Source organism: Ornithorhynchus anatinus, chromosome X1, assembly GCF_004115215.2.
Source record: "Ornithorhynchus anatinus isolate Pmale09 chromosome X1, mOrnAna1.pri.v4, whole genome shotgun sequence".
Lineage (NCBI taxonomy): Eukaryota > Metazoa > Chordata > Mammalia > Monotremata > Ornithorhynchidae > Ornithorhynchus > Ornithorhynchus anatinus.
In genome coordinates, this window is record NC_041749.1 from 81,585,020 (window position 1) to 81,605,245 (window position 20,226).

The 20,226-nt window shown below is 50.0% G+C and overlaps 1 protein-coding gene across 3 annotated transcripts in view; it reads left to right on the plus strand.

The window, feature by feature from the left end:
* The window catches only part of DUS2 (dihydrouridine synthase 2), a 45,919-nt gene extending 25,915 nt beyond the window's left edge, over nucleotides 1-20,004 (plus strand). For all 3 annotated transcript variants that reach the window (XM_029051850.2, XM_029051849.2, XM_039910327.1), the window contains 7 exons: nucleotides 2,882-2,968; nucleotides 3,593-3,761; nucleotides 7,952-8,073; nucleotides 9,047-9,190; nucleotides 11,112-11,199; nucleotides 12,652-12,725; nucleotides 19,048-20,004. In XM_029051850.2, the coding sequence (XP_028907683.1) occupies nucleotides 2,882-2,968; nucleotides 3,593-3,761; nucleotides 7,952-8,073; nucleotides 9,047-9,190; nucleotides 11,112-11,199; nucleotides 12,652-12,725; nucleotides 19,048-19,258 (895 nt within the window). In that variant the 3' untranslated portion in view covers nucleotides 19,259-20,004. The remainder of the gene's footprint in view (nucleotides 1-2,881; nucleotides 2,969-3,592; nucleotides 3,762-7,951; nucleotides 8,074-9,046; nucleotides 9,191-11,111; nucleotides 11,200-12,651; nucleotides 12,726-19,047) is intronic.
* The last annotated feature ends 222 nt before the right edge of the window (nucleotides 20,005-20,226 follow it).

Sequence of the window (20,226 nt, forward strand, 5' to 3'; positions counted from 1 at the left end):
TGAACAGGAGGGTGAGTCTTATATCTAACTCCCAAGCCTCAAATAAAAGGGAAAAAAACCCCAGTACAATTGCATATCAATCAATCAGTGCTATTTGAGTACCATGGAATGGAGTTGGTTAGACAACAGTCCCTGCCTACAAGGACTTTGCAGTCTAGTAAGCCATAAGTTTGAATAGTTGGGTTTTTTTGTCTTTCAGGGTACTTAAATGCTTAGTTTGTGCCAGACATTGTACTAAGTGCTGAAGTAGGTACAATAATAATAATAATCGTACTCGTTAAGCACTTACTATATGCCAAGCACTGTTCTAAGCACTGCAGTAGATACAAGTTAATTAGGTTGGACACAGTCCCTGTCCCACATGGGGCTCGCACTCTTCGTGCCCATTTTCCAGATGAGATAACTGAGGCCCAGAGAAGTTAAGTGATTTGCCCAAGGTCACACAGCAGACATGTGGCAGTGAGGGGATTAGAACCCAGGTCCTTCTGACTCCCAGGCCCGTGCTCTATCCACTAAGCCATGGCCCCCTCCCACCCAAGTTTACAAGATAATGGGGTTGGACACAGTCCCTTTCCCACAGTCATAACCCTCATTTTAGAGATGAGGTAACTGAGGCACAGAGAAGTGAAGTCAAATGCCTATCTCCAGAAGGCCACGGACCCGGGAGCCGGGCCCCTACCTTGGATGAGGCCAGAACCCCCGCCCCTCGGACCTCCCACCCCACGCTGTTCAGGCCGGGAAATCCTCACCCCAGTCCGCCCCACCCACCCTGGAGGTTACCAAGGGCTCAGCAGCTTTTCCGAGGCAGGGGGTTTGGGTAGGAGCAAGAGCAAGAGCAGAGCTGACGAGCGCCAGATCCGGGATTAGAACCCAAGTCCTTCTGACTCACTTGGCCACGCTGCATCTACTACACGGTAGTGGTCATGGAATAGTAGCGGTAGTAATACCGTAGTAGTCATGATTCTAAGTAGAGATCTTTATCTGAAATATATCTGCTATGGGGAGCCTGACACCCTGGCGCTTTGACATCTGTCTTCCTCTTAGTCTTTTGTATGTTTGTGCTCCTTTCCTTACCTATTGCCAACCACCCCCCCCCACCCCTCCCCACCCCCCTTCTTAGATTGTTTGCCCCTTGAGGACCAGGGATCTTGTCTCCAACTTATCCATATATATCTTCCCCAGCGCCTAATATGTTGCTCTGCACACCTAGTAAGGGCTTGGTAAATATTATTACTACTACTCTCTGAAAGTTGCATCCTCCAAGAGGCGCAGGTGGAGACGGAAACATCCACTTAGCATTTGGCACTAGAGGTGAAAAGTTCCGCCCAGGGAAGAGTTGAGGAGATGGAGGTGAGGTGAGCAGGTGATACTGCCAGAGAATCAATCAGTCAACCAGGGGTATTTATTGAGTGCTTACTGTGTGAAGAGCACTGTACTGAGCCCTTGGGAAAATACAGTACAGCAGAGTTGGTAGATACGTTCCCTGCCCACAAGGAGCTTACAGTAAAAGCAGCATGGCCTAGTGGAAAAAGCCTGGGCCTGGGAGTCAGAGGAGCTGGGTTCTGATTTTAGCTCTGCCACTTGCTTGCTTTGTGACCTTGGGCAAGTTCTTTAACTTCTCTGGACCTCAGTTTCTTCATCTGTAAAATGGGGAGTAGTAAATACCTACCTTTTTTGCCTCCCCCTTAGACTGAGACCCATTTCTCTCTGACCTCCCTTCCTCCTCTCTCGCCCCGCTCCGGTCTATTCTTCACTCCGCTGCCCGGCTCATCTTCCTGCAGAAACGATCTGGGCATGTCACTCCCCTTCTTAAACAACTCCAGTGGTTGCCTATCGACCTCCGCTCCAAACAAAAACTCCTCACTCTAGGCTTCAAGGCTCTCCATCACCTTGCCCCTTCCTACCTCTCCTCCCTTCTCTCTTTCTACCGCCCACCCCGCACGCTCCGCTCCTCTGCCGCCCACCTCCTCGCCGTCCCTCGGTCTCGCCTATCCCGCCGTCGACCCCTGGGTCACGTCCTCCCGCGGTCCTGGAACGCCCTCCCTCCTCACCTCCGCCAAACTGATTCTCTTTCCCTCTTCAAAACCTTACTTAAAAATCACCTCCTCCAAGAGGCGTTCCCAGACTGAGCTCCTCTTCCCCCTCTACTCCCTCTGCCATCCCCCCTTTACCTCTCCGCAGCTAAAGCCTCATTTTCCCCTTTTCCCTCTGCTCCTCCACCTCTCCCTTCCCATCCCCACAGCACTGTACCCGTCCGCTCAACTGTATATATTTTCGTTACCCTATTTATTTTGTTAATGAATTGTACATCGCCTTGATTCTATTTAGTTGCCATTGTTTTTACGAGATGTTCTTCCCCTTGACGCTGTTTAGTGCCATTGTTCTTGTCTGTCCGTCTCCCCAGATTAGACTGTAAGCCCGTCAAACGGCAGGGACTGTCTCTATCTGTTGCCGACTTGTTCATCCCAAGCGCTTAGTACAGTGCTCTGCACATAGTAAGCGCTCAATAAATACTATTGAATGAATGAATGAATGTGAGACAGGGACCGTGTCCAACCTGAATAACTTGAATCTACCCCAGTGCTTCAAACAGTGCTTGACACAGAGTACGCACTTAACACGTATAATAATAGTAATAGTAATAATAAAGTCTTTCCAGGCATGGTCTGAGAATCTTTCACCCGCAGCCCAGGAACCAATGAAAAATAATGAAAAATATTAGCCACCAGCCACTAGCCCACCTTGCTGCTGTTTTTAGTGTTGGGGTTATAAGCAAAACTGGCTTCCAGCTTCCCAGAAGTAGGATATCTGCCATCTGACAGTTAATGAAATGGCAGTTAACGAAATAACAGTTTCAGAATTGTGCTCTCTCGTTGCAAAGGAAGAAGGAAGAGAGGCCCCAACATCCCGTCCACTGTGATGTTATCAAAGCCATCGCTGAAGCCATCTCTATCCCAGTAATAGCCAAGTAAGTTGCCATTCAACACAATCCCGAGTGATGACCGACACAGTCGAAGAAATGCCCAGGCGAGTGGTTGGCACAAGAACGATCCTCGAGGGTGGCAGAAAGGATGCCTGTGCCTGGCACGGTCACAAAATTAGGTCCTTTTTTAAAAAGTTCCTTCTAGGAAGCAGAAACGGTGTGCATTTCTGACCCATTCACTCCCCTCCTCTTGGCATAATGGACCTTTGTAAAAAAAACTTATTGCCCTTTTTTGTTTGTTTGTTTCGGCACTCAAAGCAGAAATGTCAAGTGATGAAGGTTTTCCAAAATCCACCATTCAGGAAACAGCAGATGATAGAACTGTAAGCCTAATTTGAGATGTTGCATGCCAACTGCTTTTGATCCGTTGGTGAATTGGTGATTCATGCAGGACCCTGGGACCCCACATGTCAAAACTGAACCCAAAGTCCCAACTAGTGGATGTGCAAGTCCCGCCCACCCTCTCTTAGTTGATGTTTCTGCCACCGTTTTTCAAATTGACGACACTCTTATGATCTTACGTGGGTTATGAGTTCAACCAGTGCTGGGTTTGTGTGGCCTTGGCTTAATGAGTAGGAACAGCCATGACTTAACTGTGTTGGATTGCAGTGGAGGGTCTCACGACTACATTAAGGAGTATTCGGATATAGAAGTCTTCCGGCAAGCGACAGCTGCCTCTTCGGTGATGGTGGCCCGTGCGGCCATGTGGAATCCATCCGTCTTTAGAAAGGAGGGCCTGCAACCCCTGGAAAAGGTCATGAAAGAATATATCAAATATGTAAGTCTCCTCTATTCTTAAATGTCAAGCAGCAGCCAGATGGGCAGGTTGCCAGCTGCAGCTTGAGTCTTTTCCGTTTCTCCTGGCGTTTTTCATTGTTATTTAGGAAGAGGTCTTGAGGTTTCCAAATTTTGCTTCTCCCCGCTCCCTAAAGTTGGGGGAACACCCTTCACGGAACTGCTCTATTTCCTCTCTCCTCCCTCCCCTCCACTGTGCAGAGCTCCAAGAAAGATTTTTTTTTTTAATCTGCTCACCTCCAGAGATGCTAACTGAAACGACTCTCATCAATTCAGGATGAGAGACAGTTTCTTTCAACTCTTTACGGTGGTGTGTTGGTTGGATTTGAAAAGGGGGGGATTTTAACCTTGTCTTTGGCCACTTTTTGTTTTTAATATGGTAATTAAGTGCTTATTATGCACCAGGCATTAAGTTCTGGGGGAGATGGTTGGACACAGTCCCTGTCCCACATGGGGCTCCCAGTCTAAGGGGAAAGGAGGGAGAATCCCCATTTTACAGATGAGGAAACTGAGGCCCAGGCCCAAGCTCCCATAGCAGGCAAGTGGCAGAGCTGGGATTAGAACCCAGGTCCTCGGACTCTTCGACCCAGGCTCTTTCCACTGGGCCACACTGCTTCCCAGTTATCTTTCCAGTAACCCAAGCTGGTCTCATAGTAGTGGATGGTCTGAGCCACTGAAATTAGCAGTTTTTGTAACTGGAAGAATTTAGAATGAAGGCTGGGAATGATTAACACCGGAACACCGGTAACACCGGAAAATCTGGTTAACATGGAAAATGCCAGCCTTTTTACCTCATTGCCTCCACTAAGTTGCCCGGGAGCTCCATGGGGGCTAAGGCTAAGTCGTTTAGACTGTGAGCCCGTTATTGGGCAGGGATTGTCTCTATTTGTTGCTGAATTATACATTCCAAGCGCTTAGTACAGTGCTCTGCACATAGTGTTCAGTAAGTACTACTGAATGAATGACTAAGGCAGCTTTGAGGTGGTCCCCAGGCCCCCAAGCTCAGTCACTTGTACAGAGCCAGGTTGTGCCGTAATAACTATTATATGGATCTTTTTTTGTCTATTAATGCATATTTTTCACATTGCTTTTTTAAGTTTTATATGCACTTGTGATACTGTCATGTTTGCACTGTGGTGTATAACACCATTGGGTGTTCTAAAGAAGTCTGTTGTGAGCCCCACATGGGACAACCCGATCACCTTGTATCCACCTCAGTGCTTAGAACAGTGCTTTGCACATAATAAGTGCTTAACAAATGCCATCATCATCATCAACTGACCCTTGAGGAATCCCTACAGTTAGTGGATGGGAGGGGGAGGAGGAGCCCGTGATGGAGACCGAGAACGAACGGCCAGAGAGATAAGAGGAGAACCAGGAGAGGATGGAGTCCGTGAAGCCAAGATTAGATAAAGTGTGGAGGAGAAAGGGATGGTCGACAGTGTCAAAGGCAGCTGAGAGGTCAAGGAGTTTTTGGTTAGAGTAGGAGCCATTGGATTTGGCAAGAAGGAGGTCATGGGTGACCTTTGAGAGGGCAGTTTCAGTGGAATGGAGGGGACGGAAGCCAGATCAGAGGGGGTCCAGGAGAGAGCTGGAGTTGAGGAATTCAAGGCAGCGAGTGTAGACGACACGTTCCAGGAGTTTGGAAAGGACGGGCAGGAGGGAGATAGGAAGATAACTGGAAGGGGAAGTGGGGTCGAGAGAGGGTTTTTTTAGGATGGGGGAGACATGGGCCTGTTTGAAGGCAAAGGGGAAGAAGCCATTGGAGAGTGAGTGGTTAGAGATGGAAATTAAGGAGGAGAGGAGAGAAGGGGCGATAGTTTTTATAAAATGAGTGGGAACGGGGTCCGAAGCACAGGTGGAGGGTGTGGCACTTGCAAGCAGGGAGATCTCCTCTGAGGATACTGCTGGGAAGGATGGGAACGTAGGGGAGAGGGTTGAGAGCGGGGGGGATGGAGAAGGGGAAGGGGTACATTTGGAGAGCTCAGACCTGATGGTGTTAATTTTCGTAATGAAGTAGGTGGCTAGATCGTTGGAGGTGAGGGGTGGAGGAGGGGGAGGAACGGGGGGCCTGAGGAGACAGTTAAAAGTCCGGAACAACTGGCAGGGGTGACGGGCATGGGCTTCAATGAGGGAAGAAAAATAGTTTTGCCTGGCAGAGGAGAGGGCAGAGGTAAGGCAGGAAAGGATAAATTTAAAGTGAGCAAGCTTGGCTTGGTGGTTAGACTTTCACCAGCAGCGCTCAGCAGCTCGAGCATAAGAGAGAAGGAGGTGGACAGAGGCAGAGATCCAGGGCTGTGGGTTAGTGGAGTGAGAGCAATGTGAAGTGAGTTGCCTAAGGCCACACAGCAGGCAAATGGGAGAGCCAAGAATAAGAGAAGTGGCCTGTTTGGGAGGAACACTTCCAAGCAGGAAAAAAAATAACCAATTTGAGCCAGGTTAATGTTAATATTCCTGGTGTCATCCAGTAGAAGACAAACTGAAAAGGATGAATTTGGGTATTCCTGAAAGCAAGCCCTCTTTTGGCTGGATGCCTGATGTACAAAAACATTCCCGTTGTCAAAGTGAGCAAGAACCAGAATTTCCATCATAATCTCAGACTTTAAGGTACACCTGGTTTTACCTTCACCATGGCAGGATGTCCTTTTATGCCCAAGTTACTGCCAAAAAACCAGTATCTCATTTCTTCTCTAGAGTCTCTTACAAATACAAACTCAGTTCCGTACTTATGTGACTCCGTCGGTCCTGCCGTAAAGTGTGGGTGACATTCCCTCTGAGGAGAGCTCCTTGGATTAGGAATTGATAAAGAGTGTGGAGTGGCTCTTTAGCCCCATCCCTCACTTGGGAAAGGGAAGTTTTTACTCTGGGGTCATCTATTTCTGGGCCAGCTGGAGGATGGATTTGGAGTGGGGCATACAGTCAGGTTGAGACCAGCTCAAAACAGGAGCTGGGTGAAATCTGCTGAAAACTAATTTTGAGCGATAATCATAATATTAGCGGTAATAATAATGGCATTTGTTAAGCACTGTGTGCCAAGCACTATTCTAAACACTGAGGTAGGTACAAGGTAATCAGGTTGGACACAGTCCCTGTCCCACATGGGACTCCCACTCTTCATCCCCATTTTACAGATGAGGAAACTGAGGCCCAGAGAAGTGAAGTGATTTGCCCAAGATCACACAACAGGCACCTGGTGGAGCAGGGAATAGAACCCAAGTCCTTCTGACTCCCAGGCCCATGGGACTCCACTAAGCCACTCTGTTTCTGTTCCCTTCTGCCCACCCCTGACTCCTCTTCATCCTGCAAGGTGAGGCACACTCTAGTCGAATGGCAAGAGTGCCTCTGTGAGCTGCTGCCCACTGCCGGGTTCCTTTTCGGGGCGTGAGTGGCTATGGTTGTGTCTCTCTCTAGCTCCGCACTTCCTTCATAAAGAAAGATGCTGCTGGCTCAGATGCGGGAACCCCAGGCAGCTGGTGAGGGGAGAGCTTGTTCTCTAAGTCTCCTCATCATTATTTTCCACTTCCTTTCTGTAGCTCACACCTGGCTGCCAGAGGTCAGCCTGGCCCCTGAGCTTGGATGCTTACGGGGGCTTCTGGCGAATGGGTTCGCGCATCCTCCGTGTAGGAGGTAGCCCTCAGTCACGAGCAGATCGGAAGGCGCATTCAGCCGGAGTGCCACTGGGCGCTTCGTCTTCTCCCTGGATTGGCGGGCTTTCTATTTTCGCCTGTGGATGCTGCCTCTAAGCACTTGGTCTAAGCTATTGCTCGGGAAAATCATCGCCGGAGACTTGCCTCGTGACTGTTGGTCTGCAAGTGTTCAGTGGGTGCCCGGAAGCTGTGCAGAACTAACCCGGGCCCTTAACGTTATTTAAAATGCAGTGAAGCAAGCTCGCTCAGTCCCCGACGCGTGAGCTCAATCAGTGGTATTTATCGAACGCTTACTATGCTCAGAGCGTTATATTAAGCACCTGGGAGAGTACAGTAGAATTAGCAGACACGTTCCCTGCCCAATACGAGATTACAGTCTAGAGGGGGGGAGACAGACATGACTATGAATAAATAATTTATCATTTGCAAATCGAAGCCCAGCTGGTTAAATAGGGAGAGGAGCTCTCTGTTACTCCTTAAAGTTTCCCCACATCTGCAACTCATTCTTTATGGTTTTTCCCTTCAGGCAGTGAGATTCGACAATCACTACATCAACACCAAGTACTGTTTGTGTCAGATGCTGAGAGAACAGCTAGAAAGCCCCTTGGGGAAAAAACTCCATGCGGCACAGTCTTCTCAGAATATCTGGTGAGCAGTCCTGCGAGGGGTCGGGTCGGTGGGTTTGTATACCAGGAACCCATGCCATACTGTTTCAGATGAGTTGGTCCATCCAGCTCAATATTTTGTTGGCAACAAAGGATGTCGGAAGCGCTGTTTCCCTCCTTGGCATGCATCCTCATGGGTTATGAATGTACCATCCAACATCCTTAACTTTCTCGCTAATCACCTGTCCTGGATTTTTCAGCTCTGCCGAGCACCCCTGATATTCATTTTGAGCGTTCACTCGCGGGGCACGCTGGAAAGGGTGGAAGTGGTTGTGCTTGTGGATTTTTCCCGGGTTTAATAGACTCCTAAAATCCAGCTTAGCTCACCTGAAGGCCAGTCAGTTAGTGCCGTGAATGCTTATGGTAACGCCAAAGAGGAAGCTCTTCAAAGCTCCCGGGATGCCAACGAACACCTTGGGGCGCTTCAGAGTGCATAGAGTGTGGCTGAAGATCCAGGGCCCAGCCAGGCCTGGGCCATTCTGATATCACGCTCGGCCCCTGTCACGGTCTTGGCCTGGGTGCTAAGCACTTCTAGTTAGGCAGCCCCGCAGCCTCCACTCGTGAAGTGGGGACTTGGGGTGTGTCAGAACCTGGCCCAAGCTCTCAGCTAGGTGCAGTTTTGCTCCGTGCAGGACTCTAGCACGAGGGCAAAGGAGAATCAGGGGCATTCACGGCTTGTTTTGTGTAAAGGAGCCAGGCCTGTTGCTTGGCAGTGCTTCTTAGTGGCACTAAAAGCAAACTGCACCCCAAGTTCCATCAGGGTAAAAACATTTCTTAATTCTGACTGCAATTTAAACTGTGATCTCACTGGACCCAGAAGTCGATGAAGTTTCAGCATCTAGGGTTGTGATGTCCAGCCCTGTGGGCTTGGGACATTTTAGGGTGTTTGCCCTCATTATAAATGCCTTGGCTCGATTACCTTGCGAATGCTGAAGAGAAAGCATTGTTTTCCACAGTGAAGTGTTCGAACTGGACGGTTTCTATGAGGAAGTGACTGCAGAGCTGGCAGCCAAGAGGGTCTTGCATGAGGCCCTGGGGCAGGAAGACGTCGACCAAATGGATGATGCAGATGTGATAGAGATGGCAGTTAAATTTGACAAGTAAGTTCAAGGAAGCTCGCCCGTGGGCCGACGGCTCGAGCTCTCAGCGAAATCCTGCCCCTCATCGTCTTTAGCCGGTATTCCACTGCCCTCTGCTGGCTCGTCTAGCTTTTGCTCCAGGAGCTTGATGGCACCAAATTCCAGGGCAATCTGATATCAGAAATAAATGCTTCTCAGACACTGGAGAAAAGGCTTTCCAGGGTTTCCTTCTAGGCTCCCAAAGTCTGGAATAGCACCAGAAGGTGTGTTTTTGCTCTCGTGTTTTCGGAAAACTTGTGTGAACAGCGAAGGCTTTCTGCTGAGGAGAAGGGCTCTAAGACCTCTCTAAACTTTCCTCTCAGATGCCCCTCCCCTGGCCCCCATCCCCATTTGTGGGCAAAAAATGTTCTGAGGCTGAAGAGTCTACTTCATTTCCCCAGGGGCCTTGGGTTTCCTTGGCAAGACCTAAAAATCCCTTCATTTTCTGCTCCACATCTAGTGCTCTCAGCTCCCCCTCTCCCAATCTGAACCCTCCTCATTGAAAGAGGAGTGGGATTCCTCTCACACACTTTCAGTGGAGAGACATTCTCTGTCCCCACAGACATCCTCCCCTCTTCTCTTTGAGGACACAATTGCCAAGCTTTGATTGTCCCCGGGCTCTCCCCATACCGATGATACTTTTGGCTCTTCCTGTTTCCTTCATGCCGCTGCCTTTTTCCCAACTCTTTTATTTCTTGTTAAATATTCTATGTCCCATAGTAATGGCTAGATAGGCTATCCAGGAGCCATGTGCTTGATTTATCCCTAGGGACTGCTTGGCCTTTAATTCAATAGGAATTCATATCTGGGCATCACTCCCCACCCTCTGGGACCTGGGAGTCTGAGAGAAATGAGAAAAGTTGGCAGCCAACCTTGGCTGGCAGCGCTTCTCCATCTTGGCTGAGCTGTGTCCCAAGAGCCAAACCAACATGAATGAAAATAAGGGAATTGTCTTCCTGTGGGTTTACACTTCCTGAAACTTCCCAATGAGACTCATCTGGTGGCAGGTAGGAGTGGGAGGAAAGAGACTTAAGCTGCTCTCTTGTCAACAGGACATCTCAGCCTGCTGAGGCTTGAGAAGCTCATGAAGCTGCCCTTCCTCCCACCCCCACCCAGTAGGGGCCTGCCCTAACAGGGCGAGAACATTAAACGGCTGTTGGCTCCGTAAAAACATTTAGAACTTTGGCAAAGTCGAGCCGTTGTGACCGTTGGGCTCTGAGCTGGCCTGCCAAATGATCGTGATAATAATTGTGGCATCGAAGTGCCTACCTCGTGCCAAGCACTGTACTAAGCCCTGGGGTACGTAGAAGTTAATCAATGTGGACACAGTCCCTGTCCCCCATGGGGCTCACACTCTGAGTAGAAGGGAGAGTGTTTCACAGACGAAAAAACTGAGGCACGGAGAAGTTGTGATCTGGACCAAGGTCATGCAGCAGACAAGTGGCGGAGCCTCAGTTACCTCATCTGTAAAAATGAGCATTCAGACTTTGAGCCCCACGTGGGACAGCCTGATTACCTTGTACCTACCCCAGCGCTTAGAACAAGGCTTGGCACAGAGTAAGTGCTTAACAGATACCATAATTATTATTACTGTTATTCCGGCATCTCTTGGCTCAGCAGAAAGTCGATCAGTTTCCCAGAGGGAAATGATTCCCTCCCCAATACCTGTTCATGGGCCCACCTGTCAAAAAAGACTTTTTGATTTGAGGGGAGAGTGCAGGAAAGAAATTCCCGAAGGCTTGCCTCAGGTCCAGGAACCGTCTGGAGGGAGGAGTAGGAGAAGGAGGAAAGAGGCATGGCTCTGTGGGCTGAGAAGTGGGGATCCATAGCTTTGGGTGATGTCAGGCTGGTCGCTCGCCCACCCCAAATCACATTTGGGTGGTTCTTTTCTCTCTCTTCCCAGGCGAGAATACCCGGCCCAGATCACTCCCAAGATGTGCTTACTGGAATGGTGCCACAAAGAGAAGCTTCCTCAGCCGGTGTACGAGACGGTGAGTCTGGACCGAGGCCAAGCTGTGATCTGGTGATGGTCTCCACCCCCACTGGGCTGACCTGGTGCCTGGTGGCTGGCACTGCCAACCTTGGATCTAGAAGAGGTCCGACCCACGTCGGACAGGGTCTGTGATGGAAGAGGTCTACTTCTCCGGAGAGGTTTAGCCTGTCAGCAAAGGGGATGTGTGAGGGTCATAATAATAATAATAACAATAATAATAATAATAATAATAATGTTGGTATTTGTTAAGCGCTTACTATGTGCCGAGCACTGTTCTAAGCGCTGGGGTAGATACAAGGTAATCCGGGTTATCCCACGTGAGGCTCACAGTCTTAATCCCCATTTTACAGATGAGGTAACAGGCACAGAGAAGTTAAGTGACTTGCCCAAAGTCACACAGCTGACAAGCGGCAGAGTCGGTATTAGAACCCATGACCTCTGACTCCCAAGCCCGTGCTCTTTCCGCTGAGCCACGCTGCTCCTCTAATCCCTCTAGCACCTGCCCCACAGGTGTTTAGGGAACCCACCATTACATGAAGGCAGATGGGTATTGTTTCTACTCCCCTTGAGGCTGCTCTGCTCTGCTCCTAGACTCCCTGAGACAGATACTGCAAGGTCTTTAAACCACCGAGGTGGGCGGAAGAGGAAATAGGCTGAATTATTCATTAGGCAGACAGGGCAAAGAGCGGACCAGTGGAGTATTGTGCCGGGAGACACACAAATGGGGTCGAGTGATATTTTCTCTTGTAGCCTAAGTGATCTTCCTGAGCTCCTGGAGCTGGAGGCCACATGAGAATCTGGAGTCCCTGAAGGGTACCAGTTCCTGTGTCCTTTCTGCCCATCCCCTGACCTCCCAAATATCCTGGGAACCTAGCCTGTCCGAGCTGCCCTTTTCCCAAAGGGATTTGAGGATAATGCTGAGCAGTTATGTCCCTGTGGACCTGACTGGATCCCCGCTGCGGTACTCGGGGGTGGGGGAGGAAGGGAGGTAAAAGGAGGGAGGGTGGATGGGGAATTATGAGAGAGCCAGGCCGGTCAGGAAAGTCCACGCAGAGCAGTGCAGTATGTGCAGACCTTCTCGGGGAGATAATTCATTTTTCATTCGCCACTCTTCATCGTATCCCACATCTTTAGACAAGTACCTGAACTCCCATGGCATTGCTGGGGTACCCTGAAATGGAGTTTCCCCTAGACCATAAGTCGTCGTGGGCAGGGAACATGTATACCAACTCCATTGTATTGTACTCTCCCAAGCGCTTACTAAGTACAGTGCTCTTCAAGAACTCAAATACGATTGATTGTTTGGGTTTTCCCAAGCGTGTGCGAGAGAAGAGACGGAAGCCTTTCCACTGACCTTGGCGGAGGATCCGGGGCAGGCAGAAAATTCTGTAGGAACTGCAACTGCTGCCTGCATTTTGCTGGTCGATACACTGAACTCTCTCTGTTTTAGGTTCAGAGGCCGTCAAATGGACTGTTCTGTTCGGTTGTTACTGTGGCTGAGCAGAAGTACAAGTCATCCATGTGGTAAGTTCTTGTCACTGCAGGAAACCCAGAGCAGGAAAGGGAACTGCGGAGATGTGGTTGGGGGGGGGAGGTTATTTATTCCTATTAATGCCTGTCTCCCCCTCTAGATTGTAAACTAAGTACTGGGGTAGATATATGGTAATCAGATTTGACACAGTCCCTGTCTCACATGGAGCTCACAGTCTATGCGGGAGGGAGAACAGTTAAGGAACCCCCATTTTACAGATGAGAAAACTGAGGCCCAGAGCAATTAAATGACTCGATGCTGGTCACACAGTGGGCAAGTGGCAAAGCAGAGATTAGAACCCAGGTCCTCTTAGACCAAGCTGAGTGCCTATTGTATGCAACACATGGGGGAGAGTGAACTGTAGAAATATGAGATGTAATCTCAAGTACCCTTTTACTTTTCCCTTCTTTCTCCCCTCCGTTCCTCATTGCTTGACTGAAGTTCCCACGTAATAGCCCCTCCCCTGTTTTCGGATTGCAAAAATTAATGCCAAAAAGTAGGGTAATTATGCAAGCAAATATGGTAATCAACTAGCCATTATAACTAGGATACTTTACTTCATTGGTGCATCAAGTGACCTCTGTTACCCTGCACTCTAGCACAGGCTAAGCGGTTGGGCATCCATTCCTGGACATATATTATTAATATTGTTATTAGTAATTATAATAATTGTGGTATTAAGCACCTACTATGTGTCAAGCACTGTTCTAAGCAACAGAGCAAGATCATTAGGTCAGACACAGTCCCTGTCCCACATGAGGCTCACAGTTTAAGTAGGAGGCAGAGCAGATATTGAATCCCCATTTTACTGATGAGGAAATGGGTTTTTTTCCCCTCATTAAAAAAAAAATTCCGTACTTTCCCCCTCACCCCTTCCCCTCCCCTCTGACATTGTTCCTTTCCACATTCATGGTGGGCGGGGGCAGGGAGAGGCTGCAAGATGCTCTTTTTTCCATCAGTCTCATGCTCGGACAGTGCTTGTTTCCTTAGAGAATTCAGAGAGCTTTCTCTTCTCAGTGCCCCCCACCCCGTCCCCCGTCCCTGAGTGTCCGGCATTTACCATGGTGGTGGCGGTGATGTAGGAGTCTGCACCAGGCAACAGAAGAGGCACTCTCGGGTTGCAGTAGTTGGATCTCCACCTGACTCCAACAATCCCTGCTGATAAATGAACTGGATCCCCAAGATTGAGGCTCTGGGGGAGTGTGCCGGAACTGTGACAAAATAATATTCATCCTTGTAGGAATTTGTAGAGCCCAAACCCCCAAATCCAGGATGTCATTCTTAGGACCAAGTTATTGCTGTGTTTACTTTTAGCTTCCTCTCAGGTTTCAAAATTGGAATGTTTGTAAAGCGGCTTTGAATTAGTCACTTACCTGGGATGAGTAATAATTTACGAATTACTGGAAACTAGATTTCAAACTCCAGTTCTCGGTTGCAAGCTCCTTCTTTAGACTCAGCTTCTTGAGGGCAGGGATCGTGTCTCTTTCCTCCGTCGTAGTCTCCAAAATGCTCAACACAGTGCTCTGCGCAGAGTGAACACTCAATGAATACCATTTATTCAATGATATTCAATGAATGATATTCATTGTTACTCAATGAATATCATTTATTGATCGATAAGTGGCAAAAGGGCAAGGAGATAGATACACAAATACAGTAGAGAAGCAGCGTGGCTCCGTGGAAAGAGCCCGGGCTTGGGAGTCAGAGGTCATGGGTTCGAATCCCGGCTCTGCCACTTGTCAGCTGTGTGACTGTGGGCAAGTCACTTAACTTCTCTGTGCCTCAGTGACCTCATCTGTAAAATGGGGATTAAGACTGTGAGTCTCATGTGGGACAACCCGATTACCCTGTATCTCCCCCAGCACTTAGAACAGTGCTCTGCATTCATTCATTCATTCAATAATATTTATTGAGCGCTTACTATGTGCAGAGCACTGTACTAAGCGCTTGGAATAAACAAGTCAGCAACAGATAGAGACAGTCCCTGCCGTTTGACGGGCTTACAGTCTCCATAGTAAGCGCTTAACAAATACCAACATTATTATTATTATTATTTACAGTATATCAGGTGCACACTAAATCACACGAATGTATTGATACATGAGCTGTTTTGCATTTGAAGATGTATTTGGGAGGCAGCGAGACCTGGTGGAAAGACCACGGACCTGGGAGTCAGAGAACCTGGGTTCTGATCCCGACTCTGCCACTTGCCTGCTGTGCTTGCAAGTCACTTAACTTTCTGAGCCAGTTTCTCCATCTGTAAAGTGATTCAATCCCTCTTCTCCCTCCCTCTTAGACCGTGACCCCCCATGTGGGACAGGAACCTTGCCCCACCTGTTTAACTTGTACCTACCCTCGTGCTCAGAACAGTGCTCGACATATAGTAAGCTCTTAACAAAGATCATTACCAGAAAAACCCCTGGGAGTCAGGAGACTCCAGTTCTAGTCCAGCTCTCCCACTCGTATGTTGCATGTCACAACTTCTCTGTGCCTCGGCTTCTCCATCTGTAGAATGGGGCTAAAATAGCTATGCTCCCTCCCTCTTAGATTTCAAGCCCTATGTGGGACAGGAACTGGGTCCAATCTTGTTGTCCTGTATCCACCGTGGTGTTCAGCACAGTGTTTGGCTCTTAGTGACAGCTTAACTGCCCTTATTCTTATCGTTATTATTTTAGTGGTGAATGTCCGACGGTGACGGTCTGTATGGAAGTGGGGCTGAAAGCTTTGTTATGGGACCTGTAGTACCTTTTGCACTGGATACACACTGGCCAGAAATTCAGCTGCCAGCCGCATCTCCCGGCGCTTTGTTTTTGAGTCTGCCTCCTTTACCCGTGTTTTCCTTGAATCCTATGCTCAAGAGAAGACATCGTCTGTGCTCCCGTTCCCCTCCCCCAGTTCCAACTGCTGCTTCACCGGGTTTGACTGCTACTGTTGCCCGCCACCAGACAATAGTCCAGTCAACCTGCGCTTCCGTGGGTTTTTAATTATTTAATAAGTCTACCTGGCATTCAGTCACCCAATTTCAACAGTTGTTTAGGTATTCTGTCGACATCAGGACTCTGCGAATCCTGTTCAGGGCACGTCGGAAGCCGCGGGGCCGAGGGGAAAGAGCACAGGTCTGGAAGTCAGGGGACCTGGGTTCCAATCTCAGCTCCTCCACTTGCCTGCCATGCTACCTTGGGCAAGTCACCTGAAGTCTCTGTGCCTCAGAACATTGCAGGAACTCTTCTAAGCAGTATATGATCATTTGCATATGTTCTTGCATGTGCCACTTCCAAAGCACTTCATCGTTATTAAGTGTCAGCAGGTCCTAGATTACTGTCTCTGAGGCTTGATGGTGCTCTATGCTGTCAGAATTGTTGTTATTATTGCTAGTGCTATTAATAATGATAACAATAATAATAATTGCAGGATTTGTTAAGCACTTAGTATGTAGCAGGCACTCTACTAAGTGCTAGGGTACATAAAAGATAATCAGGCCCCACCTGGGACTCACAGTCCAAGTAGGAGGGAGAACAGGTATTTAATCTCCATTTTGCCAATAAGGGAATTGAGGCACAGAGTCGTTACATGTCTTGCCCAAGGTCACACAGCAGGTGAGTGGCAGAGCCAGAATTAGAACCCAGGTCCTCTAACTCCCAAGCTGGTGCTCTTTCCACAAGGCCACACTTTCTCAGAAACTCCAGAAGAGTTTCCTGGAGGTCAGAAGCAGATTTTAATTTCAGTTTCTCAGACTGCTGGACATCCTGACCTAGTAGAAAGAGCACGGGACTGGGAGTCAGGAGACCTGAGTCCTAATCCTGGTGCTGCCACTTGCCTGCTGTGGAATCTTAGGAAAGTTATGTAACAGCTTTGTGCCCAGTTTCCTCACCTGTAAAATGGGAATTTAATTTCTTCTCTTTCCCTGTTAGACTGTGAGCCTCACATGGGACGGGCCTGTGTCTGATGTAATAATAATAATTGTGAAATTCGTTAAGTGCTCACTATGGGCCGGACACTGTACTAAGCTCCGTGGTAGATACAGACAAATCGGGTTGGACACAGTCCCCGTCCCATGTGGGGCTCACAGTCTCAGTCCCCGTTTTACAGATGAGGTAACTGAAGCACAGAGGAAGTAAAGTGACTTGCCCAAGGTCACACAGCAGACACGTGGTGGAGCTGTGATTAGAACCCATGACTCCCAGGCCCTTGCTCTATCCAGTACACCATGCTGCTTATATGATATCTACCGCAGCCCTTAGGTCAATGCTTGGCACATAGTAAGGACTTTGATGATGATGATGATCATCATCCTTCTCCTCAAACATGACTACTCAGAAACTTCCAGCGGTTGCCCGACCATCTCTGCGCCAAACAGAAACTCCTTACCGTCAGCTCTAAGGCATTCGATCAGCTCTCCCCATCCTACCTAAACCTCACTAATCTCCCGCTACCACCCAGCCCGCGCACTTTGCTCCTCTAACGCCAACCTACCCGCCGTATCGCGACCTCACCTGTCTCGCTGCCGACCCCTTGCCCACATCCTCCCTGCGGCCTGGAACTCCCTCGCCCTTCGTACTCGACAGACCGTCACTCTCACCGTTCTCAGAGCCCTACTAAAATCACACCTCCTCCAAGAGGCTTTTCCTGGCCGTCCCTCATTTCCCCACTCTCTTCACCCTCCCCTCTGCGTCACCTACGCTCTTGGGTGTGTCCCCTTAAGATAGTCACCCCACCTCCACAACACTTTCGTACGTAGCCTTATAGTCTGCGGCCGTCTGTCTCCCCCCTCGGATCGCGCCTACCGACTCTATTGTATCGTCCTCTCCCCGGCATTTAGTGTAGCGCCCCGCACGCAGTACGTGCTCGATAAATTCCGTGGGTTGATTAAAATCAGTTGAATAGAGCTGGATCGATTATTGCCACCCTTAATCACGAGAGATGGGTCAGACGAAGCCCTCCCAACCAGCCGAACCGTTACGGAAAAGCCTTATAGTTCGGGACCGGCTGAATTTGGTTCGCAGCTACTGGGATCCAAGCAGCTCTTTGATCTGAGTCACTTTCGTGGGACAGTTGGCTTCACACACAATCCACAGAGTCAGCCGCATCGCGCCCACAGAAAGATCGTCCCTGGCGTCGTGTTTCACGTTGGTAGCGCCCGGCGCCCTTCTTTTGCCTCCTTGTCTGGCTTCTAGACTGTAAGCCCGTTGTGAGCGGGGAACGTGTCCGCCGACCCTCTGTTGTCCCGTGCTCTTCCAAGCGCTTAGTACAGTGCTCTGCGGACAGTAAGCGCTCAATAAATACCATCGATGACTAGGTGGCTGTATTTATTTGTGTGAGTATACTCCCGGTGACCACGCTGTGGCACTGCTGCATCTGGGTGGGATGTCCTGGCCCTCAGCTCACCGGTGCCGCAGCCGTTCCCTTCCCCTCCCTCCCCTTCCCAGTCCTGCAGAGCCACTGATGAGACCGAGCTATCTAGGGATGGGGCCCTACCGGCCTCAGGCTGTGGCCTTATCAGATATCGTGTGCTAAGCAGGCCTGAACTGCTGAGCGTTGCAGGAAACGGTGAGGGTAGTGGAGTCTGTTCTGCAGGGACCTGCAGGCCTCAGCCCCGTGCCCCGGGGGCCGTAGGGCAGACCGAGCCGAGGGGGCGGGCTGGGCGGGAGGGAGGGAGAACGTAGCCTTCCGGCAGGCCCTCCTCTCCCAGGGCTCAGCTTCAACTTTCACGGCTCCCTTTTCTGCTCTGGGCCTCGTACCCAGCCGCGCAGTAATGCAGAGAAGCCACGGGGCTTGGGAGTGGGTTCTAATCCCGGCCCCGCCGCTTGCCAGCTGGGTGACTGTGGGCAAATCGCGTAACTTCTCTGTGCCTCAGTTCCCTCATCTTTAAAATGGGGATTAAGACTGAGAGCCCTCGTGGGACAACCTGATCACCTTGTATGCCCCAACGCTTAGAACAGTGCTTTGCGCTTAGTAAGCGCTTGACAGACACCACTATTTTATTTATTTATGCATTCCCTCCAAAGAATGGGTTGAAATCGGGGGGTGGGGTGGGGGGCGGAGGCATAGGAAGAGCTGTGAATGAGGAGCACAGGTGGGAATGCGAGTTGTGAGTCCTGGCTTCGGCCCTGCTCCCTCCCGTGGCTCCAGCTCTTTAGCGTCCCCTAGGCCTCCACAGCCTCACCCTCCATTTCTGTTCCTACGGGCTAGTCAGAGGAGCCGAGGGGCCAAGGCGGATGCTTCTCAGGCGCGTGGCGTTTCGGTCGAGCTCACGGCCCCGAGTTCGGCATCACGCCCGTTGTTCCTTAACCTTTCCTCCTCTCCGTCTCTTCTCAGGGACAAGTCCAAGAAGTTGGCGGAACAGGCCGCGGCCATCGTCTGCCTGAAGGCCCTGGGACTGCCCACCGGGGAGCTGAGCGAGGGAAAAGACCAGTACCTGCACAAGCGCAAGTGGGAGGGCCCGGACTTTTTGAACGGCAGCGAGGTCGAGAACTGCCTGAGTGAGGAGGGAGCCCCTCATAAAAGGCTCTACGCCAGAAGCCTGTGACCGCCTCTCCCTCGAGGGGCTGTCGGTTGGCCATCGGTCCCTGGTCTTCCTCCTCCTCCTCAGCTCCCCATCCACTGTCCTGTTTTTTGGCCCTGTGAAGACCGCCCATCTGTACTCTACCTACCACCAGGAGTGCCCACTTTTCAAGCACAGGAGCGAACTTGGTGTGGCGTTCTCGAGGCAACGAAGAGAGACACGGCCTCACACAGGGTCAGAGAGGTAGAAATACAGACACGGGGCGAGAAAGGAAGAACCGCAGCAATACGTGGGGCTGGAGGGCACGTGGAAAGTAGACGGGGCCAGGCGGGCAGTCTGTGACCTAAGGTGTGTGGCCCTCAGGAGGAGGCAAATTTGACGCATGCTTTTCAGACGGATTTTCCAGGAAGGAGCTAGGGAAACCAAGTATCAGACCTGATCTCCACTAGTTTTTTTTTTTTTTTAATGGTTTTGCTGATTGGGTGTTGGGTTGGTGTGTGCATGGCGATCAGTCGTATTTATTGAACACCTACACTGTGTGCAGAGCACTGTAATGAGCACTTGGAGGAGTGCAATATCACAGACACACTGCTGCCCACAACGAGCTGTGTGTGGCCCCCGACCTAGTCTTAACAAGCTACACATAAAGCTGGCTGACAGAGAGGCCCAGCCGTTCATCCAGAATGACCAAAGAGTGGGTAATGATGATAATAATTGTATTTGTTAAGCTCTTACTGTGTACCAGGCGCTGTAATGAGCGCTGGGGTAGATAAAAGGTAATTGGGCTGGACACAGTTCCTGTCCCACAGTCTTAGTCTCCATTTTATAGAGGGGTAACTGAGGCCCAGAGGAGTAAAGTGAATCACCCAAGGTCACACAGCAGATACGTGGTGGATCCGGGATTAGAACCTAAGGTCCTTCTGACTCCCAGGCCTGTGCTCTCTCCACTGTCCGCACTGCTTCTCCATGGCTGTGGGCCCCCATGGCATGTG